Below are 11,245 nucleotides of genomic sequence, written 5' to 3'. Positions count from 1 at the left end.
ATAAATAGTCAGAACGAAATCAATAGGTCTTTTCCACCGGAAAGGTGGAAAGACCTAATAAAAAAGATGTTGTATGATTGCCAATGAGACAACTATCCACAAAAGACCAAAATGACATAGACATTAACAAATTCATTATTATAAAGTAATTTTCCTGAATATGTACCGATTATCAGGTTATCTGCATGTTGATATCGTAAAATATCAGCTGCGAGACATGATATGAAGCTTTTTGTCGAGTGAGCGTAGCGAACGAGATCAAAAAGCCTTCATATCATGTCAAGCAGCTGATATTTTACAATATCAATATGCAGATAATCTGATAATCGATTTATCGGGCTATATTTTGGTGTTTCAGAAGTGTTTTCTTTGTTTTACCAGCACACAAAAGATGACTTGATAAGTTCGGGTCAAAGTTATTAACGTCGGTTTAAACATTATGACGTCGCTGATATTTCCGGGTCAAAGTTATTAAGGCCGGGTCAACGTATTTGACGTCACAAAGACATGATACGAAATAATATTAAGAGCTGAACAGAGTGATATAGACAGTGGGACGACCGATAAGTTTGAATATTTGGCATCTAACATTAGGTTCACACGATCAATCGATCATCCCCCAGTTATAACTTTTTCTTATTGTCCCTTTGTTTCCTCTTAACTTCATTTTGTTTTCTATGTGGTCTATATTAAATCAGGTGAGTGTAGATTCCAGATGAAATAATCGGCATCGTGTTACGTAATGACCTTGTGCATTCTGCTAGCTCGTCGTTCCTTAACAATGTGCATGGATCATGCATGATTAAAGATCATCCTCGGTTGTCAACATACTTCTGGAACTTTGAACTTTAAATATGTCAACATAGTTATCTTGTCGTTCATAGGCAATTTTACATGTTGCACTTATGTCGTATATTTTATATAAGGCCAAGGATAACAAGAGGATTTCCTGTATTATTTTATGATATTTTCACCTGTAAGTATTTATATAAGCTTGTAGAGATAGATATATATTTCAGAATTTCTTTTTTTTTTCAGTGTTCAATTGTTATTCTATCTGTAAATTATATTTGTAACGATGTTTCCAAAGTTAAATATAAACCAACACTGCATATATTGCTTTCATCACTGGGGATGGTGGTGTATACAAAGAGGACAGAACAATATAAGATCTCAGAATTTTGATGTAAAACGTATTTTTATGAATGAATTGAATTATTATTATCTTACATACCAGACAACGATATCTATGCAGATTACAAGTGCGTTTGCACTTGAAAACAGTATAGTATAGTGACAACTGTGACATAACAACACGTTGTCTTTTTTAAAAAATCAATATTGCATGTTAATGGATGCATATAGCAAATAACACTGCACTCGGTTTTGCTCGTTTTTTGAGTTCATTCGATTCCTTTAGATTTAGAATTTTACCCTGATTCATATCTTTATGGATTTTTTGAGATTTGAATAAAATTGAACTATAATTCTTGACTAAGTTACTACATTATAAAAACTTCAGAAAGGCGATGGTGTTCCCAAATCTTTTTTCTTTGGTTTTCAATCGAAATTGGCATCGTTGTGCGTTAGCTGTTTTTTTATTTATTTTTTATAAATATTGAAGTCAAAATCATTTGAGCTTTTCTGGCTTATATTTTGAAAACCATAACAGTCCGAGAAAATTTTACAGCAATTAAAACGTAAGACGACCTTTATTTTCCGGTTATTGCCCTTAAGCCCTGGTCACAACGAACCCAAGACACATCTATGCAGCTCCACGACATGAAATTTTGTCAAATCGCGGATCATCTGTGATCGTCGTCTCACGATATTTTGATCATCGTGGCGCTATCGTGTGTCGTGGGACGAAAATTGGACATGTACCTTTTTTGCTCTACGATTTTTTTCTCGTGTCACTGTCTTGTGGCTGTCGTGAGAGTGTCTAACCACAGTCGTTGGACTGGTGTGAGATAAACGCATTGTCGGTGGTACCACCATAAACCATTCTAATAAAAATAATAATAATCGTACGACTGTCACACGACGGTCGTAAGACAATCACACGATTGTCGCAAGACACTCCTGATAATTATTCCACCAGAACGATTACACTCGGTCCAGCTAAAAAGGCGCCTTGCCGGAATAAAACAAGAGCAAAATATGGTCCTGTTAGTGTTGATTCGAGCCCGTGAGTAGCATAGTAACCAGCGAAAAGCCCGACGTTGGCGGATTATGCCATGGATCTAACTGCAACTGATGTTTGGGCAGAATGATCCAGAATAGTAGGGTTGTCGCGGGAATATGCCGGTGAAGTAGTTAAATTTCATGCGGATGGAGCCTGGCATGTTTCAAGAGTTTTTGCTGAGAGTCACCCCTCGCATCACTAACCCAGTACATCGGGCCTTCTTTACATAATAATAGTTCGGAGTCAAACGCGCGATTGACCCACGATTGTTGTGCGACAGTCGTACGAAAGTGACACGACAGTAACATGCGCATCCCATGACATAAAAACCTGAAAAATGGTCCAAAACAACTCAAGATTGTCGCTCGACATACTTGCGACAAGCCCACGACAGTACAACTGCATTTTTTTCTGTCGTGTACCCATCGTGGAATCATCGTGGACATGTCGTAGCTGATTTGACCACTCAAAATAATTTTTTGACATTTTACACGACAGTGCCTAGACAACTGTTTAATAGATCTTCCACAACAAAAAATCGTACGATCTGTTGTGACCGGGGCTTTACATGAAGAGTTTCCTGACAACTTAAATAGACAGGCTGAAAAAGAAAAATGAAAAAATTATTACAACATTTTTAATAGCACAAAAATAACGAAATTGACTAAATCCATCACTTGACCTCTTTATTTCCATTTAATGGTTAAATCGAGAATGAAAATGGGGAATGTGTCAAAGAGACAACAGCCCGGCCAAAGGACAGATAACAACCGAAGGCCACCAATGGGTCTTCAGCAGTTTCTCGCAAACAGAGGCAGCTACTGTCTCTTTGACACATTCCCCGTTTCCATTCTCACTTTTAAATGTTAAAATGGAAGATAATCTTTTGGATTTGTTTTTGCACTTAACATTTTTTTTTAATTTGAAAATTGATTTATTTTATTTGACTTATTGTAAGAATAAAGTGAAACAAAGTTCGTATTCTGATTTATTCATTCGATTAAATTTATAAGCTTTGTTATAACATATGTTAATAAAAATACGATTGTTTTCTTGTACACTCTATAAAAGTCTTTCAATTAATAAAAATGAAAACGTGTTTCGGAACGCTTGACTTATCGAAAATTAAAATGTAAAACTTTTTTCCGTTTAGTGCAAATGTTATTTAGATTACAGATGCAGATAAAATGCACATTACAAGAGGTATTCGTAAATATGTTTAACTACGCCTTGATCGATGTTATTGTAAGCCTTAACTTTTAAAATATGGATATAACACGAGCAGTGAAATTGAAGTGAAATAAATGTGAATATAATATATAGTATACGTAATACAATATAAGTAAATGTAAGAAAAATATAAACTTATTGGTATGAGGCTGAGAAACTTGGGAAGGGCGCGGTTCTACTTTTATATTTTTCTGAGTTTGACCTAATATTGTTTTCATACTGCAACTAAAGTTGATACATTGATAGCTATTTATTTCAAACTTTTTTGTTATCCTTTAAAGAACCCCTGATTGTGGGTATATCCATGATGAAATTGACATTGCATTTAAATATAGCTGTGTTACTATATTTGGGAAATAAACACAACTAATTGTTTTTATGTTTGCCGTATAAAATCATTTATTACATAGTTCTGCCAATTTGCGCACTTAACTAATACTCTATGTCTTCCATTTAAAGTGTCTATTTTGAATTCTTCATTTATTTAATTTTACCATAGATCACCTAAGTACATCCTTAACATAGTGTTTACACACAAAGCTATTACAATAGACTGTCCAGGTTATAAAGTTATAGAAAGTAAAACAAATCATTGTTGTAATAAATTTAGCATATGTGTTTAAAAGCATTTTTGATTTTCTATCATATGAATGTATTTCATGCAGAGGGCGTCATGACAGTATGTGAAAAAACAGTGAACCAATATGAAAACGATTCATATACTGAAGGTTCTGAAGCCGAAACCGATACAGGGGATAACCTTGGTTCAGATTCACATGACGATAGAAATGTTGACGGTGGATGGGCCTGGGTCGTCTTAGCAGGTAAATATCAGTCGGGTTTTTTTCTATATATAATAGCAATATAAAACAGAAGATGTGGTATTTTTGCCAATGAGGCAACTCTCAACAAAACACCAAATGACACAGAAAGTATTAAAAATATGTAAACAAAACAACACTTACAGTTTTAAATATGAAAAAAATAAATTATAAATCTTTAAAAAAAAATCATCGCTTAATCGATGCGAATTTTTTAAGCGATGACTGAGAAAACTGGGTGATTACATAAAAACTACACACAAAGTTTGTGAAGTTGGGATAAAAATGTGACCTCTGACTAAAGATATCCAAAGTTGCAATGTAAGCATCTTAATTTCAAGACATCTAAACCCTCATCTTTGGTAAAAAATAGCTTAAACACCTTATTTGTTGCCAAAGGTAACATAACAAAAATACCGTCTAGGAAAACATAAACACATAATATACGGCTATGACCTTAAATACAACAGACACACCACATATTTATTTATGACTAAGCCTGAACATCTCATGTGTGGTTCATAATGGCTAATACAGTATACAAAACATATGTTGGACTAAGAGTAGACAACAAGAACATCTCATATGGCTAAGACAGCATAAACATACACACTATTTTTTAATAAGACATCATAAACACCGTTTATGAGGTTTAGACAATATATACGCCTTACATATGTCTAAAACAACATAATACATAATAAGACGGGATAAATACCTTAAATATGATTAAAACCGTATAAACACCGTAAATATATATATATGACTAAGACAGCATACACACCTAATATATGGTTAAGACAACATTAACACAATATATAATGGTTAGACAACATTTACATTCATTTATGGCTAAGACAGCTAAAACGCACATACCAACATTTTCTACTAGTTTTTTATCGTTTAGCAATAAACAAAGTATCTAAAAGTACTAAGCTTGCATACAAACTTTCTTTTCTTTGTTTTATATAAGGATCAACAGTCCTGTTTTGTGTATTTGGATCTACAATGAAAGGATTTGGTGTGTTCTTCAATGGTTTTATAGATGAGTTTGGTGCTAGTTCTTCTATCACTGCCGTCATACCTGGTGTACTACAGGGTACATATAGCCTTTTTAGTAAGTATCAATGGTGTGTTATATGATGAAGACTTCAAAAGTTGTCGTTTGTTTATGTGTTACATATTTGTTTTTCGTTCATTTTTTGTACCTAAGAATCAGGCAGTGGTGAAAACATGACCAAAAAAACCCACCCAATTTGACATTGATTTCAGTTCATAAAATGTAGTTATGCACAAAAATAACATTCATTTCCGTTTTCTGTTCTGGTGATAGAAGACACAATTTGGTTGAAATGCATTAGAAATTAACGAATAAGGGGAGATAACTCTGTAATTTGCTATCATTCTAACCAATTTTCTAACCAAGTTATTTGATATTACCAGACACACGCAAACGAAAGACCAATTATTTTTAACTCAGAATGATGGTCAGTATTAAATAGAATGATTAGCTCGGTGGGTTTTTTCTGACCATGTTTTGATTTTTACCTAAATTGCCTGATTCTTACAAAGACTGGCACTTTAAAATAAGGCCGTGTCAGAACTCCTTTTACGACTAGAAAACTGTACCACTTTTACTATGAAATTTTGAAAAAAATCTTATCCTAGAATTGAAAGTTCATATGCACCACAATTTGTTTCAAAGGTCAAAATATAGGGCTGTGCGGCATATTTTCAACGTTTATATACCATGAACTTCTCAGAGTTTAAACAAACACTAATTTTAGTACTAACTATCCCTACCTCGAATGAAAGGTTATCACAGATTTCAATGTAAATAATGTGCACATGTTTATTTACTGGTAACATTCCCAAGTAATGTCTCTGTGAGATGGAACACAGAGAGCATAACTGGGAACCATTATGTAAAATTGTAAACAAAATTAATTTTCTATGAATATTCAAGATCTCCCCAAAACAGGCGTGTTTTGAAAAACAGCTGTATCTACAAAGTGCAACCTGTAAAATGTTCCGAAAAGCTTCATCTCAGGACTACTGTCGTCAATCCGTTCGCCAGTCTGTAAACTGTTCCAAAAATCTTCCTTTTGGAAATCACATAAACTATTGTCGTCAATCCGTCAGCCCGTCTGTAAATTATTCCGAAAAATCCCTTTCAGAAATCAAGCGTCTTTAAGCTGTTTTCAAAAATCGTCCCCATTGAAATCACCAGGATTATTGTCGTGAATCCGTCTGGCCGTCTGTAAACTGTTCCGAAAAAAATCCTCTCAGAAATAACCAGGGCTATTGTCATCAATCAGTCTGCCTGTGTGTATTTACTGTGTCAAAAAACTTCCTCTCAGAAATCACAAGGACTATTGTTGTCAATCCGTCCGCCCGTCTGTAGTCTGTTGCGAAAAACTTCCTCTCAGAAATCACCAGGACTATTGTCATCAATCCGTCAGCCCGTCTGTAAACTGTTCCAAAAATCTCCCTCTCAGAAATCACCAGGACTATTGAACATAAATATTACAATTTCTGGAAACCAAGTTTAAACTTCAATTACTATGTGTTGTGCTACAGAACCATGTATTATATGTTTTCTATTTATAGCTCTTCCAGTCCTGACTATTGGATTGAGATACTTTACTACCAAACAGTTTTGCATAGTCACTGGGCTAATGGCAAGTGCTGCTTTCATATCCTGCAGTTTTATTGAAACAGTCCATATCCTCATAATAACAAATGGTGTTATGATTGGTACGAATTGGCAATTGGCTGTTATAAGTGTTACTGTTAAGCAGTCAGTTAAAATACTAAAAGCTTTTAAAGTTAACATTTGCATAGAGTATCTTTTAATGAAATACTATGTCCAAGTTAGCTTTCTATAACCACCTCCCCCCCCCAAAAAAAAAATAGTTGAAAAATCCAAAAATAAAATGAACGCTTTTTTGGCACAATACCGTTATTATCAAACAATATCTTCAGAAAAGCAAAGAATGAACAATTGTTTCATAAACGACAATGTGTTAAGATTATTCAAAATTCGTGGTAACATAACGGTTTTCATGTATCATTGTGTGACATGAAAGCGTACAGATTCTTCGAAGCAAGTTTATCGTAGCTACGATATAAGTGGAACAGGATTGCGGTAACATTTTCTTTGCACATTGCCCACCCAATTGTGCAACCGTATGTATATGAAGGTCTTTATTACATTCATTTCAAATATGATTACATTGACATTATGTTAATGGTAAATTTACCCCAAAATTTGACTGTTTATTTAACGCATCATGTAAATATAACGGAATTTGATGATACTGTTATTAAAGTGAGAGGGTTAGCGCTATAGAACCAGGTTTAATCCACCATTTTCTACATTTGAAAATGCCTGTACCAAGTCAGGAATATGACAGTTCTTGTCCATTCGTTTTTGATTCGTTTTGTTATTTGATTTTGCCATGTGATTATGGACTTTCCTAATTGATTTTCCTCTGAGTTCAGTATTTTTGTGATTATACTTTTTATTGTATATGTCTTTGCTAGTTTTTATGAAACATTTTGAGATCCGTTCTTATTCGTTGATTTTAGTCAATCGGGTTTATGTAAAACAAGCTTGTTTCTTATCAACTTATGTGCCATGGGTTCGATAGATATTACGTGTGCTATCCAAATGATGTTAACATGATTTCATTTTGAAGCTTTTTTTCATTTTAGGTAATAGTATTAGAAATTCACGCCACTATTGCATATGCCACACAATTATCAATCTTCAATCAGTTCTAATGTTAAATATCATACCTCAATGTATTACACTTTTAGTAACAACAAGGAATCCCCCTAATTATATATAATGTATTTAATTTGTAATAATTTTTTTACGTTATGTTAAAGTTTTTAATATTTTGGTTTTTCTTTTTTAGGAGCTGCATTTTCTCTCTGTCATGGTCCTTTATTGTATCTGATTAGTCTTTACTTTGTTAAAAGGAGAAATCTAGCTCAAGCCGTTGTTGTAGCTGGGTTTAGTTTTGGTGGGTTCGTTTTCCCGCCAGTTTACACGTATCTTATAAAAGAATATGGACTTCGAGGAGGCACCTTGATAACTGGAGGAATACAACTAAATGTTGTAGCTATTGCTTTACTGTTAAGACCAAAACGATTGAAAGCTCAGGAGGATGTTGAAATCCTCATGGAAGATCAAACAAATGATGATATAAAGAAAACAAGTTCACTCTATCAATTACCCACTATAGACTCCACAGACAAAACATCACATCAGCTATTACTAGGAAATAATGATAGAGAACGAAGTTACAGTGAATCTTTAACTTATCCAATGATTGATAAAGTGAATGGTCTGAATATTAATTCAGTTTCGGCACAACATTTAGGAGTGACAGAACATACCGGATCATTTAATAAATTTCTTAATCAAATTTCAAACTCCAGCATTACACGTGTACTAGGAGAGAGTGATGTAGTGAGCATGTCTCTTTCGGAACTGAGAGTCGATACATTCAAGTCATGTGATTCTGTGGAAAGTAATGTCACATTGAATTGTTCGAACAGATTGAAATTCTTTGTTGATTGTACTGTATTCCATCATTGGTTTATGTGTGTATTCTTATTCGTTTATTGTTTTGGTAGCATTGGATCTGCTTATGTAATCATTTTCATTGCTCCATTCGCAAAGGACAATGGTGTCAGCCCAGAGAGAGTAGCCAGTCTCGTCTCAATTGTAAATGCTTGTGATTTTACTGGAAGATTAATGAATGGAGTGATAACAGACAGAAAAATATTGAAAAACCACCAATCAATCTTAATAACATTGTCCATAACAACTGTTTGTTTGGCACTATCGCCTCTATACACTGAATACTGGCATTTTGTGCTTCTTGCAGTAATTGCTGGATTTTGTGCTGGAGGTATATTTGCTATGACTCCATCAGTTGTGGCCGATTTTCTAGGAATAGATAATTTTAGGTCGGCAATGGGAATTTTGGTATTAGGTCAAGGTGTGACTTTAGGGTGTTCAGCTCCGTTCATAGGTAAGTCATATTTGAGTACTTCTAGTAAAAGAAAAACTCCTAGGTATGAATTCCTTGCGCACAAGTTTTTCTGAAGAAAACAAACTGTCCGTTTTTAAGTGAACAAAAGTTTGGAAAGCCACCATAAAAAGTTTTTGGGTATAAAACCAAAAGGGCCAAGCAATCTCCGTCTTAGAGTTCAGTAATAACATAAAGTAATTTTTAATGAACTTGAAATAAACATACAAAAAGTATAGTTATCCATACTATACCGCAACACTGAAAAGATAAATTGCGTTTTGCCTGCAAATGTTAACATTTGAAAAGCTGAAATAAGACAACAGCTGTGAACTTCATTGTTGCTTTATTTATTTTTATTTCAGGGTACCTTAGAGACGTGACCGGAACATATATAACATCGTTTCTTTTTATGGCCGGATGTGAATTCGTTGCAGTTGTTGTGTTAACTGTTGGTCTCCTTGTTAAACGTAAATCTCTGTGATAACTTCCTTAATCTGATGTTAGGAGTTAAATAACAACATAAATCTCTGAGATAACTTCCCAAAGCTCATGTGGGATTTGATAGGACAACAGAAATCCCTGAGATAACTTCCCAAATTTCATGTGGGATTTGATAGGACAACAGAAATCTCTGAGATAACTTCCTAAATTCCATGTGGGATTTGATAGGACAACAGAAATCTCTGAGATACTGTAGCTTCTTTAATCTCATGTGTAGTTTTAAAGGACACAGAAATTTCTGAGATAAGTTCCTTCTTTTCGTGTGGGTGTTATAGGACCAAATAAATCTCTGAGAACACGTCCTTATATTCATGATGGGTGTTATAGGACAAAAGAAATCTCTGTGATAACGTCTTTAATCTCGTTTATTTTTTAGAAAACAATAAAAACAAGAGTGCACACACTGAAATGTCTCGCCTTCTTTTCTTATCATTGATATTATGTTGATAGTCCTAATAATAAAGCTTTATTACAACTGTCACATAAACTTAACATAAACTAAGAAAACTAAACGTTGACCTTTGAACCATGAAAATGAGGTCAAGGTCAGATGAATCATGCCAGGTAGGCATGTACAGCTAACAATTCTTCCATACAACAAATAAAATTTACTTATTGCTTATAGTTTAAGAAAAACAGACCAAAACACAAAAGCTTAACACTGAGCAATGTACTGTAAAAAATGAGGTCAAGGTCAAATAAAACCTGTGAGACTGACATGTAGATCATGAAATATTTCCATACATCAAATATAGTTGACCTATTGCATATAGTATTAGTAAAAAAAAGGCCAAAACTCAAAAACTTAACTATGACCACTGAACCATGAAAATGAGGTCAAGGTCATATGACACCTGCCAGGTAGACCTGTACACCTTACAACCATTCCATACACAAAATATAAAAGACCTATTGCATACAGTATAAGAAAAACAGACCAAAACACAAAAACTTAACTATAACCACTGAACCATGAAAATGAGGTCAAGATCAGATGATACCTGCCAGTTGGACATGTACACCTTACAGTCCTTCCATACGCCGAATATACTAGACCTATTGCTTATAGTATCTCAGATATGGACTTGACCACCAAAACTTAATCTTGTTCACTGATTCATGAAATGAGGTCCAGGTCAAGTGAAAACTGTGTGACGGGCAAGAGGACCTTGCAAGGTATGCACATACCAAATATAGTTATCCTATTACTTTTAATAAGAGAGAATTTAACATTACAAAAAATCTTAACTTTTTTTCAAGTAGTCACTGAACCATGAAAACGAGGTCAATGACATTGGACATGTGACTGACGGAAACTTCGTAACATGAGGCATCCATATACAAAGTATGAAGCATCCAGGTCTCCCACCTTCTAAAATATTAAGCTTTTAAGAAGTGAGCTAAAACCGCCGCCGCCGCCGCCGCCGCCGGATCACTATCCCTCTGTCGAGCTTCCTGCG

At 34.3% G+C, this 11,245-nt stretch overlaps 1 protein-coding gene across 1 annotated transcript; it reads left to right on the top strand.

Annotated features, from left to right (window-relative positions):
- Positions 1-734: 734 nt before the first annotated feature.
- Positions 735-10,135, top strand: LOC134712282 (monocarboxylate transporter 12-like). The gene is made up of 6 exons (XM_063573681.1): positions 735-976; positions 4,081-4,239; positions 5,210-5,353; positions 6,847-6,993; positions 8,160-9,284; positions 9,647-10,135. Exons 2-6 carry the CDS (start codon positions 4,089-4,091, stop codon positions 9,763-9,765), a joined length of 1,686 nt encoding a protein of 561 aa, XP_063429751.1. The 5' UTR covers positions 735-976; positions 4,081-4,088; the 3' UTR covers positions 9,766-10,135.
- Positions 10,136-11,245: the final 1,110 nt, after the last annotated feature.

The sequence above is a fragment of the Mytilus trossulus genome, chromosome 3 (assembly GCF_036588685.1).
Source record: "Mytilus trossulus isolate FHL-02 chromosome 3, PNRI_Mtr1.1.1.hap1, whole genome shotgun sequence".
NCBI lineage: Eukaryota > Metazoa > Mollusca > Bivalvia > Mytilida > Mytilidae > Mytilus > Mytilus trossulus.
The sequence above is the reverse complement of the archived record's forward strand: the minus strand, read 5'-3'. Positions and strand labels throughout refer to the sequence as shown.